Source organism: Oreochromis aureus, linkage group 17, assembly GCF_013358895.1.
Source record: "Oreochromis aureus strain Israel breed Guangdong linkage group 17, ZZ_aureus, whole genome shotgun sequence".
Classification (NCBI taxonomy): domain Eukaryota; kingdom Metazoa; phylum Chordata; class Actinopteri; order Cichliformes; family Cichlidae; genus Oreochromis; species Oreochromis aureus.
The window spans coordinates 16,624,148-16,642,431 of record NC_052958.1 but is presented as its reverse complement, the minus strand read 5'-3'; the positions used below and the strand labels follow the sequence as shown (position 1 = coordinate 16,642,431).

The 18,284-nt window shown below is 39.7% G+C and overlaps 1 protein-coding gene across 3 annotated transcripts in view; it reads right to left on the bottom strand.

Annotated features, from left to right (window-relative positions):
- Positions 1–2,760: 2,760 nt before the first annotated feature.
- syt1a (synaptotagmin Ia) overlaps positions 2,761–18,284 on the bottom strand; it is a 205,659-nt gene continuing 190,135 nt past the window's right edge. For all 3 annotated transcript variants that reach the window (XM_031746337.2, XM_031746338.2, XM_039601535.1), the window contains 2 exons: positions 10,256–10,389; positions 2,761–6,925 (listed from right to left, as the gene is read on the bottom strand). In XM_031746337.2, the coding sequence (XP_031602197.1) occupies positions 6,719–6,925; positions 10,256–10,389 (341 nt within the window). In that variant the 3' untranslated portion in view covers positions 2,761–6,718. The remainder of the gene's footprint in view (positions 6,926–10,255; positions 10,390–18,284) is intronic.

Below are 18,284 nucleotides of genomic sequence, written 5' to 3'. Positions count from 1 at the left end.
GTTCACTAACTTATCAAAGCCGAACCTCAAACGTCACTTCCACGTAAAAGACCTGTATTTTCACAATAAAACGCTGAAAAGATAATAATAATGATAAAGCATTAAACTGCGCACAATTTTTCTAAGCAAAAAGAGGAGCTATAAGAGAACAAAACAAAACACAAAACAAGATAATAGCATCCGAAGGAGACTAATCAGAATTAAAAAGTGTGGCTTTTGGTCATACGGGAGCAAAATGAGAGCCTAAATTGTTTAGTTAAACACAGAAACACAAATGACGACTTTATTATCATCCTAGTTTATGTATGCAAAATGGATATTAACCCAAACCTAGTGAAGCTGGTTAAACTTCAGTTTTCTAAATATAAAACCGAAAGCAGAATACAAAACTTTAATAACTCTGCTATGTAGATCTCACTTCCTCTTTTTCTGCTGTTCACATTTCATGCAATACAGTTATATCAGGTGGTTATCTGTATTGTGCATCTGTTTATTTCCTTTTGTAGCCGTCACACTTGACTTAATCTTACAGTGAGCTGCTTGCTTTGAGGTCAAGCATGCATCCGACAAACACTAATCTTTTCATGTGTTGCCCCACTTCAGGCACACACAAAAATCAGCCAATATTAGGATGGATTAAGAAATTTCTATATGATGCAATAACGTTGCAGATATGATGATCTTGAGCAAACTACACAAAATGGAATGATTTTAACTAACTGATTTTAAGTAGAGCCATGAACATGAATGTTACGCTTAAGCATTATTTACAAGCATAACAAGCTTAACAGTGCTGTGAAAAAGGAATTTTCTATTACCCCCCTTTTCTTTTGCATATTTGTAATTCTTATATGTTTGAAATCATTAAGCAATTTTTTATGTTAGAGAAAGATACCCAAAGGGAATACAAAATGTAATTTTTAAATGATGATTTCATTTATTAAGGGAAACAAAGCTTCTAAACCTACCTGGCCCTGTGTGAAAAAGTCATTGCCCCTCTTGTTAAATCATGAAGTGACTGTGATTATCCACAGCTTTTGGAAAACTGAATTTAATTTCACTAGCCACACTCAGGCCTGATTACTGCCAGACTTGTTGAATCAACAAATCTCTTAAATAAAACCTGTGTGACAAAGTGAAACAGACTACATGACATCAAAAAACATCCTGTCACAATCTAAAAACAGCTGAGAAACAAAGACATTTCTAAGGTTTTAGGACTCCAGTGAACCACGGTGAGAGCCGTTATTGACAAAAAGCAAAACGCAGAACAGTGGTGAACCTTCCCCAAATTACTCCAAGAGCTCACAAAAGACCCCAGAACAACATTACAGAACTGCAGGCCTCACTTGTCTCAGTTAAGGTCGGAGTTCACGATTCAACAATAAGACAGAAAAAATGTCATCCATGGGAGAGTTCCAAGACGAAAACCACTGCTGACCAAAAGATACAAAAAGGCTCGTCTCATAGTTGCCAAAAAGAAACATCTTGATGATCTGGGAGACTTTTGGAAAAATATTTTGTGGACTGACGAGAAAACTGAACTTTTTGAAAGGTCTGAGCCCTGTTACATCTGCTCTAAAACTAACACAGAATTTCATAAGAAGAACATCACAGTAACAGTCAGACATGGTGGTGGTAGTGTGATGGTCTGGGGCTGCTTTAATGCTGTAATTGATGAAACCATGAATTTTGATCTCTACCAGAAAATCCTGAAGGAGAATGTCCGACCATCAGTTTGTGTCCTCAAGTTGAAACACGAGCAAGTCGACCTCTGAATGTCTCAGAGGCTGGAAAACCCTCCATGATTGAATTAAAACAATTCTGCAGAGAAGAGTGGACCAAAATTCCTCCTCAGTGATCTGAAAGACTCATTGGCAGTTATCACAAACACTTGATTGCAGTTCTTGCTGCCAAGGATGGTGCAACTAGTTTTTAAGGCTATGGAGCCAATTACTTTTCCACACAGGGAGGAAAATTACAGGTAATAATATATTTATCTAATGATACAACCCCAAAACTAGCAAGTGTTTGGGCTTGACTATTTCACTAGGTGTTAGTGTGACAAGGTTTCAATAAAAAGCTGCAATAAGCTGCCAGATGATGCAGTATAAGCACATATTTCAGTGACTTAAAAGGCAGATTAAAAGAACCTGGATGTTTCGCGGTTTCAATTGAAAATGACAGCACCGTGCTACAGTAAAAATTTCATGGGACATGTTTTACTCTCAACATCCAAATGAGCTTGATTTTACAGCAGCAGCAGCAGCCTGAGATCTATAAATCTCCACTCTCAGCATTCATTACCATCCGAGCATCACATCGATGTGACATCATATTTCAGTGGAGGACAAACTCTTGTCCCCATTCTGTGGCTCTGCTGCACATAAGTAAATATTCACTAATAGAAATTGATCTGTGCCCGAGGCAAAATGGAAAAAAAAAGAAAGAAAGAGACAATCTTTTCTTTGTTTTGTTTTTTTTACATCTGTGCTGCTACAGTGGTGTTCCCCTGTGTGTCCTTCAGATGGCAGTAGTGACCTTTTTAACAGGCTGCTGTGTCTGATTCAAAGTGCCATCATTAAAATAGGAATTTGTCATGCACGTCAAGCATGCAGACGCCTTTCTTTCTGAAGTGAACACAGTTTCTTGCATGAGCAGTGAGTCACACTCGTGGCAATCAATACCAACGGTGTCGTGACAGTTTTGCTCCGCTGCGTGCATCCCGAACGAAAACACGACATGAAAGGCTTCTGTATCAACAGGAAATAAAACATTTTTATTGATCATTTGTGTATATGAAGTTATATAACAACAGTCAGAAAACTCCACAGAGTGAATCACTACACAAAGTGAAACAAAACTGGAAAACACCTCATCAAAAAATGAAGGTATACACAGCAAATATAACCGTCAGCAGGCTCGCCGTCACTGCGAGCGATATGGCAGGAAAAAACACCCCGAACAGTTCTACAAGATTACAGAGAAAATTTCCACACACAAAATACTCAAGCAGGCAGTTGATATACACAAAGGCAACTAGGATCTTTCTACAGCATCAGATTCTAATACTTTACACAGCTTTGTTTTTGAAAGGTCAGTGTGGCTTTTTGTCGGTGTCACTGGAGAGATTCTTCAGTTCCTTGTCACACAGAAGAGAGCTTGAATTTAGGGTGTGGGTGTGGGGGGTGATTAGGCGTGCGCACTTTTTTTGGTGGGGAATCGCAGTAACTGGAGCATTGCGCTGCAGCGCAGGTAATGGCTTTTGCTTTGTAGTTTCCTCCACACGCCTCACAATCCGATGGGTTTTGCAATGCTGCCCATTTACTGAATTCCCTGATACGTTCGTGCACTTGTTATATTTTCATATAATTCGGTTTGATTTTCTCTCAGCTTTGATTGGATAATTCCTTTGGTGCAACCTTTCTGCATTAGTATTCATGTCAAATTGCTTGGGCCATTTTTGCAAAGACTGCACCTTTTACTTTAATATATTTTTTTATTATTTAAATCTGAAGCTGTACTGGAATTCATGGATCTATATATGGAAAACATGTCAAATAAAAGAGCTCCCCCAGCTGAAGAGGGATTGGGAATACAGCTGTATTAAAGTATGCTCAGTGATATTGGAATGCTATCACAGGGGAGGTTGTTTGTTTGTTTTTACCCCATAGGAATATGAAATGAATCCATAATAGCTGAAAAAATATTAAAAATATGTTCTTTTAAACAACAAAAAGTGCAAAGTACATCTAATCTCACAATTAAAGTAATCTACACCAACACGGTCCTCACTGTACATTCAGAGTTTTCATCTCAAATAGAAAAGGGGTTTTGAATCAACAGGGAAGATAAAAAAATAAAAAATAAAAATACATAAATAAAATAACTGTAATGAAAATGGATTAACGATGATGAGATATAGCATCTGGATAAAAGCGATATTTTGCGGCTGAATAATCATTCAGGTCACTTTATATTTATTCTAGATATACATTTTCTTTGACACGATTATGTAAATATATACATGGCATTTTTAAGGGGATATCTAAATGCAGAATCTTGTTTGGTATTTAACGAAGACTCCCTGAAACTTCTGATGCTGGAACTGTGTGCAAGAAGAGAAAATGAACCTGCGGAAAAGGGAGGGAACCCTAAACAGAGGTCAGCAGGTGTCAAGCTCCAAACTATAAGCTGAATCTAAGTGTGCTGTGTCCTAACCATTTCACTGGAAAGGAGAAAACATCTCTCTGGACTGGATTCATCCTCGAAGGGTTATAATCTCTTTTCTCGGGCAACGCCACCCACGTTAACACTATGGGATGAACATACAAGTATTGCACAGTGCTCAACAAAATGCTGTGTGAAGCAACCCGCTCGCGCTCAGATAAAAGCCTCCTTTTTTTTTTCCTTTTCTTTTTTTTGGTTGCGTGAAGTCAGGCGACGCCACGCTCTCTCTCTCTCTCTTGTTCTCTCTTTGCGTGTAGAAGGGAAAAAATGGCATTAAACGCTACGACATCACTACAGAACAGACTGGTTTCGCTACCTACTGATAAGTCTACATCTCTAAGCACACACGGCAGTCACAGTGATACACAAAGCAGTCCTCAGAAGACTCCTATGGAATGACAAGTAGCTTTTTCATAATAGTGCTATCAACTACACAATAACATTGAAAACATTTAGAAAGTCCTCCTGAAGCTAGCATCGAGTATATGCAAGAGGTTCCTCCAAGATAAGAGACTTCATGGTTTTCATGGATTACAACTTACTCCTTTCCTAATTGGACCCGTAGTAAAGGACATAATGAACTAATAGCCTACGCAGACCATTAACTTTTACGGTTATTTCGTGCTCCCCTGGTGTAGTCCTGTGCCAACAAGAAAACAAAACTGATGCAATTGCTGTTGGCTGAAACGTGATTTGTCATCATTGCTTTCTTTCTTTTTTTCTGTTTTTTTGTTGGGTTTTTTTGTATTTAATTAATCCAATCAAGCAGGAGGATCTCTGGCTCCGCCCCCTGCCCCTCCCCTCCTGCAGGTGTCCTGAAATAAAGCCGGCCAACAATCGTCCAAAAATGGTTTCTAAAGAAGTCAACAAGCTAGTTCAAAGACATCCAGTGCAAAATAGCAGCCACATAAAAGTTAAAATTGGCAGTAAAACATGGCTAGCTCTATTGTCACTGTGAGAAGGCAACGCAAAGCAAAGACTGCGATTCAGGGCACCACTGCAGCCAAAGACATTGTTCCCAATAAACCAAAGCTACAACCACTAGCAAGTGGGAGTGTGCATGAAGAGAGGGTCTCTACATAAAGTCACCTCCCCGAAAATGGCAGTGTTTAGACTAAACTCGCTTCACCTCTGTCAATGTCACATTGACACAAAGTTTAAACATTACTCTTGATTTCTTTTTTTTGTCCTCTCCTCTGATTGAAGGCAAGGGGATCCTATCAGAAGAGCCTCCCCTGGTGTCAGTAGATCCCCCCTCCCTCCCGTCCCAGCCTTTAGTAAAGATTGTAAAAAAAACCATGCACTTTACTAAAAATAGTCAAGACGCTGAATTAATCTAAAAAATAGTCCTCTTAAAACCAGAGCCCAGAGCGCGACCCCCACCCGCCCCCCTTTTTTCTTTTTAAACTCCCTCACAAATGTCGGACCCCAGCCTAAACGCGATACACCTCCAGCGACGACAAGGCTGTTTAAAGTAAGCAGTTAATAAAATATTGTTAAACGAGTTTAAGGACACAATGGCTACAGCTTGGTGCTTTTTTTCCACATGGGGGTTGTTTCTAAAGGGGTGTTTCTTGGAGGCAATCACTTCTATTGTTGGAAAAGAAAACTAGCCTTTAACTTGAGGACCTATTTCAGATGGAACTGCCAAACAAGGAAAAAATGAAATGCTAAGTGGTAACAAGTGTGCCTCAAGCTAAAACATGTAGGTCCTCGGATTAAGAAATAGGTACAAAAAGTCATAAGAAATCATGTGCTTGTATAATTTCCAGCAGCATAATTTATCCTACAGAACCATAGTAGTTAATGGCCTTGTATTTTGGAGTTTTGTGTGGATATATTCATCCGTTTGTCTTTTCAGTAATGATCCTTTGCTGAACTTAAAGTCCTTTACAATGTGAATATATTTCCACTAGCATCTTGCAGGTTGGAATTCTTTTTTTTCTGGAATGCAATAAGGTAATAAGGTAGAATTTTTAAATCCTGGGATATATAATATTGGCTTTCCTCTATATCTGCATTTACATAATTTAAAATAGAACATCTTATTAAAAACATCAAGATATACACAGATTAGGAAACGGGTAACAACATACAAACACATAAACTAGAAATCATTTATGTCTGCATACTTATATATACAACTGTGGTACAATAAATTCTTTCAGTCATGCGCTATCTATACAGATCATATTGCTTAAAAGAAGGGGGCATTTGGTCTGGGCGGTTAAGGGCTTGGAGATGGAAATCAAAAACTGCTGAATCAAAGCGAGAACCTGATAGAAAAAAAGCAGAGAACAGATGTTGCAGGACACTTCAACAATTAGGACTGTGTGTGAACTTAGGAGTGATGAATCTGGGAGAGGTTGACGGGTGGGGGAGGGGGTAAAGTGGGACAGGGAGTTACATGGATGGACCCATATATCACTGAGGTATTTACACATACTGGCTAAAGAGTACTACAAGGCAGGTACTGAAAGAGCCCTGCCTATTTCTTGACGGAGAGCTGAGCATCCACCTCCTCCTCAGGCTTCAGCACGTGCCACTGGGCGATGGGTCTCCTGGGGTTGGCCAGCATGTCGGACCAGTGGCGCAGCTCCGTCCCCGTGCTGTTGAGGCCCACAAAGACCTTGCCGATGGCATCGTTCTTGCCGATCTTGTCATAGTCCAGAACAGTTATAACAACTTGCACTTTCTGCAGAGGGGGGAAGAGAGGAAGAAAGAAGGAGACAAAAAAGAGTGTAAACTCCATCTACTAATGTTTGCTTCAATTAATAGCTTTTTAAAAAATAATGCTCAATTTAAAACAATTCTGAAATCATGATTTCATTTTATAGCTTACTCAGAATTATTTCTGCTCCCTTTATTTCACTTATATTTCAGAAGCGGGCCAAAAAATGCAATTCCTCAAATAGCCACTTGAGGCTTTCTACAAAAGTGAGTCAGCTGCCACAGACTGATATATGTTTACAGCCTTGTTCACGTTTTGGCCTCTTTGGCTAATTTTCATGTTCACAAGCTGCAATAATAATGAAATAACTCACCATTTATGTCTTGTGTTCAGGCTTAAAGCTGCATTTTAATGGATATAATAAACAACTGAACGTTAAGCTATTAATTTTCTCATGCAAGCTTATTTGTTTTGTGTCTGTTTTTGTTAGCCAAAATTAACATTCATTAGATCTATACCTTGTTAAACAAGCTAATGAGTCATTATCACTAACCAGCAACCCTCCAGTTTTACCTTCTCATCATTCTGTCTTCTATGCATGATTTTTATCCTGGACTCAATTGTTATGTCTAAGTTTAATTTAGTGACTAAGTGATTAATAAAAGAGGATAACAACAGGTCATTAAAAGAAGGTGGGGCTTTAGAACATGGCTGTTTGCTACTGAAAAGTTGCTATCGTACAAACTTTACAAACCAACAGCTGCTGTCGTGGAGCGCTGCTGCCATTTTTCATATACAGTCTATGGTTTTGTCTTAGAATTGAAAGGCTCGAGTCTTGTTAGGCAAACACGATTTAGTTTTTAATTCTGTGCTTTTTATTTGTTTCAAAAATTGATTCACATTCATTTTCTAATAACTTTTAGCTCTAGCCCTAGCTTCAAAACACCAAATACAATCTGAAGAAAGACAATTACATGTCATATAATGTGTTATGATCAGGGACAAAGGTTTGATGCTTCTCTGTGAGGTTTTCACTTGTGCTTTGTGTTTTTGAGCAGTATTTTCCATATTTGACTTCTGATACAGTGGGTGTTTCTTGTTCTTTGTTGTAGGGTAGATTAATGTACGTATTAGAGTATTAAGCGCCAACAGTTCCTCATTATTTCTCTAAATGGTATAGTAATGCAGGGAATGAGGTGCTCCTTGAGACATTAGTGTTGATTAACAGTAACAAACATTCCCGATCAAGCTTGGCTTATTTTCTGCGCCAAGCACAGCAGAATGTGTGATTACTCAGAGGTCTGAGACTCAGCTTCACTGTGTGTTTATTCAAAGGGACGCTGCAAAGAGGAGTGACCCGGGCGTCAATCTCTGGCAGAGAATATGAATTAGTGCACAAAGCGTCCTGATTAAGTTTCGATCCACTGGCAGACTGAGATGGAACTACCGCCACCTGCATGAGCTCTGAGCCGCTGTTCTAAAAGAGCATGCCTAATACGCCATGTAATGAAATACTGAATAAGGCTCCCAGATGGCCAGTTGGGGTTAGTGGGTTTTTAAAGGGACACTTCAGCTTTAAATTGGTCATTCAAACACGGCTTTCTTCAAAGGAAAATTAGCAGACCTTCGTGTTATTCATCACTGACCAGCCAGTACTGTTTTTTCCTTGCTGTGACTGATTTGCCAATAATAATCATATTAGTGACAACCATTTAAACAACAGCTCAGCAGTTTTTGAAACGAGCTTAATAGCTTTCATAGAATGAAATATGAAGATTGAATACAAGAAAAAAAAATCATGTCATGAACATTAAAACATTTATTTGCCTTTTAATTCACTTTACCATCTCCAGATGTTCAGAGGCCAGAATTTGAAATATATTGTTATCAGTTTTTTATCAATTCAACACAAACACATAAGTGACTGTTTTTTCCCCTATTTGTGCAGTTCTATGCTCAAGTCAAATATAGAAATGTTAGAAAAAACTGCACAAGCTAGAGTTTGATGTCAAATGGGCTCACTGACTATAAGGAGAGCATGTGTACATCTCAAATGGTGTCTGCACAGCTAATTGCGTGTGGGCTAAGGATGCTGCGAAATAACACGAGTCAATAACTAACCTTCCGTTTTTGTTACAAGATAGACCAATTAAAAACACTGCTTGTAATTTCCACACAACCTCTGAGACAATTAAAATCTTTCGATTATTTACTTAGAAAGTCCCTGGGTCAGGTTGGCGTCAAAGCCAACGCTTTGCCTCCGCTGATAAAAGTGGTTAATTTGCAGACTTCTATATGTCTGTGTAATTTAAGAATTGTGCTTGAGAACTTGATTAGCAAATTAAACTGTATTGGTGGAAATTAAAATTAATTAAAAGTCTTCCCAGTTCTGAGTGTCTTCATTTCAAATCAGATGCAATACAGCCAGAGGCCTAAAGAGCTGTCGGTGATGACAGGCTTCTTTAAACAGATCATTAGTTTAGCATTTAGCTCTTAGGTAGCTGGACTTTAACTGTTTGTCTACGGTCAAATTAAGCCTTTTAAGTGCATTTAATTCTCTTGTTGCTTTTTACTGCTCGAAAAATCTAACCAATGACAATTTTGCATTTTACCAATTATTTAATAATCAACCTGGTTCTTGTTGATGAGATGAGAAATGTAAATTTAGCCAACATACCGGCATCAGCAGCGCTAAATAAGGCCATGTTTGGATGGGGTTGATTGGGATCAGCGGTGTTTAAATTAAATCTGAGGCACGCTGTACCAAACCTGTGATTTTTTAAATGTGGCAGCCTTAATCAATTTGACTTAATTACTGTATTGCCTGAAGAGAAAATCTTGTTTGTTGCTATCCCTTTCTGGCACAGGTTATGTATCCTTTATCCTTTTTTTCCCCATAATGTCCTGGAAAAGCATCTGTGCTTCCTTTTCTTCTGGAATCACAGCTACAGCATCTATTTTTCTATTGCTCTAATTATTGCAGCATACTTGGTTAAATGTAAATAATGATGCTGATGAATGCTAATCATTGTGATATATGCTACAAACAGCACCAAGATCCATGCTATGGGCAGTAACAAAGTGCAGACAATCACATCCGTAGAGCAATTGGCTTGTCAAATTGCAAAACCCAGCTAATTTTAAGTGAAGCGCCTCTCATTATTCTGTTATGATGAAAAGCCTCTAAACTGATTATTTGGTAAATGAGCTCCCACTTAGCAATGGCTTATATGCAACCAAATGTTTGCTGCTGGTTTTTATAGTTCAGTTTTACCCAGTGATATAGCACTCTGCCCCGTAGAAAACATGATTTCAGAGTTTTATGAATGTTTTGCAAACAGATGAAAAATGTACCTGGATTTGTTCAAATGGGACTTCGAAGCTAAAGGACTCGTTGTAGTAAGGGTTGAGGGTGTTCTTCTTGATTGTCGTCTTCTTCTTCTTCAGCCTCTTACCATTTTGCATCAGGTGGATTTTCACATATGGATCTAAAAAAAAGAAAAAGTTACGTTACAAATTGTTCTCAAGATTAGAATCCAGTCATGATCGCTTCAGTCAAAGAACATTGTTATTTCTTCTGCAGCAATTTATATTTGGCAGTGCGACTTAGTTCTGGGAGTTCCCCGTCCTTCCATGTGCACAAAAAGTCTAAGTTTTAGAGAACAATATAGAAGGGACAAGGCAACAATGCCAACAGGCTTGACATTGATTAAATCTGAAACAGAAGTGGGTTGCAAAGCAGCTTGCAGTGGCTACATGGACTCTTGCTTTATAGCCACCTGTTGACTCCATGGGCCAGATTCACAAATGCATTGTACCAGCAGAAACTGGGTTTTAGCAGAAAAAAAAAGTGCTCTCAGTGACAAGACTACATGTGAGAGATGGGAACTCAGGTGGTGGGAACTAAATCACGTGCAGAAACTGATTTACTGATGTTCGAAATGCACATTTTAATGCCAATTTCATCAATATCTAACACTGAAAAATGTCCTATTTTTTGTGCTTAAATTTTGAAATAACTAATTGCTTCTGTCTTTAGAAACCAGCACAGCTTTTGAGTTTGGGTCCAGTGAGCTGGACTGGATTTCGCAAATTTAGAGAACTGTTGCATAATGTTTAGCCCAATGTATCTTCTTGTAACATCTGATTTTATTCATGATTTCCAGGTCCAAATGCTCTTTCGGTTCACAAGAATAAACACATGCTGAGGCACCACTGACAGTGAAAAGGATTCCAATTTCTCTCAGCTTCAATGAAACAATCAGTGTAGCTATTCTCCCAGCTGTTAACAACCTTTGTAAACTTTAGCAAAGTTGGAGATCATCAAAAGGTTTGATTGCTTATATCTAACTATGTATGCTGTTCTGACTTATTTATAGAAAAAAACACATACAGCATTGTATAACTTTGGAATCATAAACAGGAAACTAAAAAATAAACAATGACATTTGGAGCATTGATAAAGTTGAGCTAGTTGGCCTATAATGATCTGCTATCTTGTAGCTAGCTAATGAGCTATGGTAAGGCTAATGCAGACATGTTAGCATAGGGAAAATTCTTAATAAATGGTCTTATTGGCAGCTATGAAACATTTTTTTATTGTAGACTTGATGTCCACACTGAATCTTCGTCAGACTAAGAGTGATTCTTTTGTAAAGCTTTCATCTTTGTGACATCCAGGACGCCATGAGCCCATAGGCTGTTTGTGTACTCTATAGCCGGAGGCCTTAAAAACAAAAACAAAAAATTTAAAAGACAGCAAAATGCCCTGCAGAGCTCAGGGTGATCATTATTTGTGTGCTTGTTATTATGAGACAACCCTTTAAAATAAATCTAGTCATTTGATCCATTCAAAATACAAAAATACTGATATAGTTCACCATCAGAGTCCAGTGTGTTTATATCACTCAGTTAACCTTCCCCTTTCGAGAGCCCCATTGTCATCTGTCCAAATGCCACCTCAAGTGGCACCCAAATGGTCTGCTTCGCCCGTCCTCATCTGGCAATCAGGTGGAGTGTGTGTCTGAAAATATCAAACCACCCACCGCTTTCATTTATGATGTGATGCCACTCGTCCTAATTTGTTTATGTTCTCCACATAGCTATTAAGACCAAACTGGAAAAGAGGAGAGTTTGTGTCTTTCTTTGGGCATGTGCTTTAACTGACACGATGGCAGGAAGCCTTTTGAATTGTCAGATAAGTATCAGGGTTTTTTTGGTTTAACTGACAGATTAAAAGGACAGAGTGAGGCTCCTGAATTCAACATTTAAGAGCTTCATGAGCCCAAACTACGAGCAGCCAAAGACTGCAATCACTTCCATTGTAATTTTTAGCAAGACACAAAGGATCAAAAATTCAAATATGGTTAGTATTTAACCTTTCTGCACAGGTTAGCCTTTGTAAGTTCAGAAAAAAATAGAAATGTAGAAAAATGCAGTCATTTACACCTCTTAGGGTAACAATCTGTTCAGTAATACTCTGGTAGCAGCAAGTCAGCAAGACAGTAAGTCAGCTGTTGAAGGTACCCAAAACATTCTGCACTTACTGTTAGAAATAATGCTATATTACATCACGCTGTATGCAGTGACCAGCCAGATTTTTGTAATTACGGCATTTACCAACAAAGCCATTTAAATATATAATTGGGGCTGTATGGGTTTACTTAAATCTCTATCCATCCATCCATTTTCTTCTGCTTATCCGGGGCTGGGTCACGGGGGCAGCAGTCCAAGCAGAGAAGCCCAGACCTCCCTCTCCCCAGCCACTTCATTGATTGGAGAAGGACGACGACCACGCTGTGAATCTTGGGGCTTCGTCTCGGGCCGCAACGTTCAACTCATCATCAAAGTGCGCCTTACGGATCAGCAGCTTCATCGAGAGACAAAAGAGAATACTTTATTGCCTAAGCTGGAACACCAGCTTAGGCAATAAAGCTGGTGTTCAGCTTGTCCAGGGGAACACCCAGGCGTTCCCAGGCCAGCCGAGAGATATAATCTCTACAGCGTGTCCTGGGTCTGCCCCGGGGCATCCTCCCGATGGGACATGCCCGAAACACCTCACCCAGGAGGCATCCTTGGCAGATGCCCGAACCACCTCAACTGGCTCCTTTCGATGTGGAGGAGCACCCTATCTCTAAGGGAGAGGCCAGCCACCCTTCGGAGGAAGCCCATTTCCGCCGCTTGCATCCGTGATCTCGTTCTTTTGGTCACTACCCACAGCTCGTGACCATAGGTGAGGGTAGGGACGTAGATCGACCGGTAAATTGAGAGCTTCACTTTTACACTCAGCTCTCTCTTCACCACAACAGACCGGTACAACGCCCGCATCACTGCAGCCGCCGCACCATTCTGTCTGTCGATCTCCCGCTCACCCCGAGATTCTGAAACTCCTCCACTTGGGGCAGGAACTCGTCCCTGACCCGGATTAGGCACTCCACTCTTTTCCGGCTGAGGACCATGGCCTCAGATTTGGAGGTGCTGATTCTCATTCCCGCTGCTTCACACTTGGCTGCGAACCGTTCCAAGGTGAGCTGGAGGCCATCACCCGATGAAGCTAACAGAACCACATCATCTGCGAAAAGCAGATATGAGACTCTGAGACCACCCAAGTGAGAGCCTTTCGCCACATGGCTACGCCTAGAAATTCTGTCCATAAAAATTATAAACAGAATCGGTGACAAAGGGCAGCCCTGGCGGAGCCCATCACCCACCAGGAACGAATCTGACTTATTGCCCGCTATCCGGACCAAGCTCTTGCAACAGCTGTATAAGGACTGAATGGCCCGTAGCAATGGGCCAGACACCCCATACTCCCGGAGCACCCCCCACAGGACCCCCCAAGGGACACAGTCGAATGCCTTCTCCAAGTCCACAAAACACATGTAGACTGGTCGGGCAAACTCCCATGCACCGTCAAGTATCCTTGAGAGGATGAAGAGCTGATCCAGTGTTCCACGACCAGGACGAAAACGAAAACACTGGCATTTATAACGTCTGAGATATAGTGACATAGTTTAAGGTTTATATTATTAACACTGTTTTAAAATCTACTATTGTATTAATTAAGTTTAAAAAAAATATGTATAGGCTTGTGTGGAACTAATAGCGAATAAAAATAGGTTTTAAGAAAGCCTTAAAACAAGCACATGACACCAATAAAAAGTGGCTGGCATCTTCTGTAATGGAAACTTTGGGAAATTTGACACCCAGTTGTTTCCAAGGAACCTGTGAAGTGATTTTTTGTTGTTGTTATTAAGAAGGCAGACTTAGTGCTACGGGAATAAAAAAAAAAGCTGGTATAAAGTTTTTCAAAAGCAGTCGCTGCAAGCAAACATTTGGGTTTATTCCTTTTTGGAGGAATAAACTCTGAAAGACTCCAACTTCATCTCCAAAGCCTCTTTTTTTTAACAGCCTTTTGAAACTGATACGTTTTGCTGAGGGGTGTCTACTAAATGCTGGTGAAGAAACTCACTGACAATCTTCTGCTTTTCTTCATGACCTTTGTAAATGCTCTCAGTCTCATGTTTCAAATCTTACTGAATACAACTTGAAGTTAAATGTACATTTTATTGTTCTTCAGACTGGGTCTACTTTGTAAACTGACCAGTTGCTATCCTCTAAGAGTCCTGTGTCAATCAGTTGCTCATTGGAGGCTGTACAACACCAACATCAATGAGCAGAGGGTGATGTCCAGAAAAGCAAACGATACTCCTAGTCAAAACTGGTAAAACAATCCAGAATGTATAAGTTCATAGGCTGCATCTAATTACATCTGTAGTTCTTATCATTAAATTGATGTGTTGCTTACACACACTGTGAGACAATTTTTCTGTTGGGTATCTTGAAAACAACCTGCTAGGAGCACTTTGGCAATACAGCATTAATTAACATGGAAATGTCAGGTAAACCTTTCACAGTTTGTGTTAATCACAAATTCACTCCTGAAGTTACACGATTATGCCACTAAACTCACTGAAATTAATATCTTGAGCTGTATCACCTAGAATGTCAAGTTGCTGTTAGTGCAGCAGATGGGGGAGGGGTCACATGAGATAATGAAATCAAAGATTTCATTTACAGAGATAGTTTTTATCATTTTCCTTAAGAAATCAATAACTCTTCCTTTATTTTCATTTGTTTTTTAACTGAATGGACTTCATCCTTTAGGATTTTTGTGAAATTCTCATGATGTTTTAAACATTTATGCAAAACTACCACAAATCTCAAACTTTTTCTTGCAGCTATAGATGAATTAAAGTGAAAAGGTTAGATTTGTGCGTTAATAAACTTACTGCTACTGTTCGCGGTGTGAAAAATGTAGAGCAGATTGTTGAAAATTGTGGTTACACATGGGAAGGCGGCTTAATGACGTTAAATGTTCTCCGATCTCGGCGCACGAGGAAGAAAAAAAAAGACCACTTAGAGTCATTTATCACTTAAGACAACAGGCTGCTTGAAAAACACATGAAAAACAAATAAGCACGATAATCTCCGAGATGCAAATGAGGCAGGCTTTTGCCTGAGGATAACAACATCATCCTCCAGCTACTGAACCCTAGAGCTGTGCATTGGCATGAATAAGTAGTAAGAGCTTGAACTGGAGCCTATAATTAGTTGTTGAAACACTACTTGATCTGATAATCTGGATTCATCTCTGGGTCCCATATGCACAAAGTCTTTATAATGCTTTAGGATTTCTCATGAGAGAGCAGCTCTGGAAAAAGCAAAATTAAAAGAAAAAAAAGTTCAAACTTTATGAGATTTTTCACAGTAGCACAAACTGAACAACCTTAGCTCTCTTAATCTTTTATCCAATTTAGGGGAATGAGGACCTGACTGTCCATGGCAGCTGACATGAATATAGAGAGAAAACAGCGCAAACAGAGTGAGAGGGAGAAAAGCAGCAGAATAAATAGATGGCAGAGACATGAGTGAAAAGGTAACAGGCTTCTAATGGAGTGGGTGTCCATTATTACTCCCCTGCTGAGAAGAGCTGGAGTGCCGGGATGAGAAAAACAGCGAGGGAGGGCTGTGCGCAGGAAATAAATACTGCTTCCAACATATCTCATAAAGAGGATACACAGCCTCCGTATATCTCAAACAGCAGTATATGTCCTTTTGAATATTTTTATGAATGAAATCCGAGCTTCACTAACAGAACTAACGCAACAAAGCTTCAAGTTGCTGCAAGTAACTTGGCAGAACTGCCATTTTGATCCCTTTAGATTTTCTGTGGGAGTTCCTTTTTCTCCCTTTTCTTCCCCCAACTCAGCTTCAGTACGCAGACTCCTCTGTTATTAAGTTCACAGGTCCAAAGAAGGTCAAAGATAAAAGCTTAGTAATGGCACAGACAGTGTAGAACGAATATAAGTGAGATGTCAGATTCCAGAGTTCAAAATCCATCTCTAGTTGACTTTTCGATCTTTACAGCTCACTCATAATAACCTTCTAAAATGGGTCTTATATATATGGACTTGATTGCTATATATACTGTGCTTAGCTACCCGAGCGAAAAGCCACTTTCTACCAAAGCTGATCATCGTTCCTGTATTGCAGGAAACAGCAAGTCTTGGTAGAATAAGTGTTATGAGAAAAAAAATATCAATTGTTTTTGTCAGAGAAAGATTGACGATGCTATTTCATATAATGACGGCTCCATTTGGGCACTGTGATTTTAACCACTGTTTTATGCTTAGAGTTGTACATTTTGGCCTTTAGCACAACCTGCTTTCTGACTCATACTATTCTAATTACATCCATAATTTACAACGTGAACACCATGTTGCATTTACTAAGGCCTGAAACTGACAACTCAGATGGCATATTAATTGAGAAAGAGTTCACTAAAGTCATAAACCAAGTGAGAAGTAGGGTCATTTTAAGATAGACTTCTGTATAACTGGACTTCCTTTTGCAACCAGGGGAGTTGCCCCCTGCTGGCCATGAAAAAAAAGCACTGTGCTGTGCAAATGTCTTGAGCCACCCCTAATTTTTTTTTGTATGTGCAGCATCTGCAAACATACATGGAAGCACAGAATGTAAGACAAAAACAGAGCTTAGTTTTCATCGCCTGAAAGTCAGTTTTTAGTATGACTCCCTTGTAATGTCTTTAAGTACTCTTCAGCGCTCTTTTTTGCTGTTTTGTCCCAGAGCTTCCACCATGAATTACAAAGACTCACTCCACAAGACCTGCTGCCACTGATTTTCAATCCACTATTTGTGTAACTTGGCATACCTCAAATGTTCCTTCCTATTTTCTTTTCTCAAGAATAGCTTCTTGACTGGGTCAGGTGTATCGCTCAGGTCCTGTGTTAGATGTTTTCTGGATTTCTTAAGGATATGACTTTCAGATACTGGTCATCTGCTGTATGGAGCTTTTAGACCTGTCACTTCTTCCTTTGTCCTCCACTTGTCCAGTTTCCTCAAATATTTTTAAGGACACTTGGCACATTAATGCTGAGATATGCCAAGTTCAAAGCTAATGCCTCTAAAGTCATTCCACACAGCAGGGATGTGGTAGTCTTAAATAAGACATTGATATCCTGTAACCTCATATAATATTGTATGTAGCAATGTAATGTAATACTGGTAGCAACTGCGGGTTGTAAGCAGTTAAACACGCTAATGCTTGCAACTTATGATAAAACAGACCAAAACACTCCATGATCCATTTCTCACATTTCAAGTGACGAGAATGGTTTTTAATAAAGCTCAGTGTGCACCGGTTCAATATACAAAGAATATATCCCTAGACTTTCACTATACACAGGAGGGGATTAGCGAACAGTCAATAATACTATCTAATATTGCATACAGCTGTGTATATTAAAATAATGGTACTACAGTGGCTGCGTGTAACTCTTATATTGGTAACTGTGGCTGAAAAGACACCACACAACAGCTGAATGGGATTATGCAAGATAACCCTTTCTCAAAAAAGAAAACACCTGTGGTGCCTCTGCAATCTAGGTGTCCTTATCTCTCCAGCCAGCAGATGAGAGTTTGGCATTATTGAGTTTTGGGAGGCTCGCCGTACCTCCCATCAAGCCCATTTTACCACCTCCTCCCGGACGGATGTAATCTCTCCCATTTTATGGATGAATGACAGTGCTTGTGATGCAAGAGCGGTTACTCACATGTGTGTACAGCACAGTGGCTCGTCTTTGCTACCCTTAGGGGTTACTCATCGGAGTCCTGGATCTTGGCCACAGTTTTATGAGGCGATGCGCTATCAGCCGTCCATACATTTCCCACAGGACGCGAGACGCAGGTTTATGGATAGGCAGGGAGCTCTGAGTCACATCAGCTTTAGAGTTAAGTAGAGCTACTAAAGAGGTCTTATTTTAAAAGTGGTTACTTACACATAGGATTTCAAGCTGTGAAT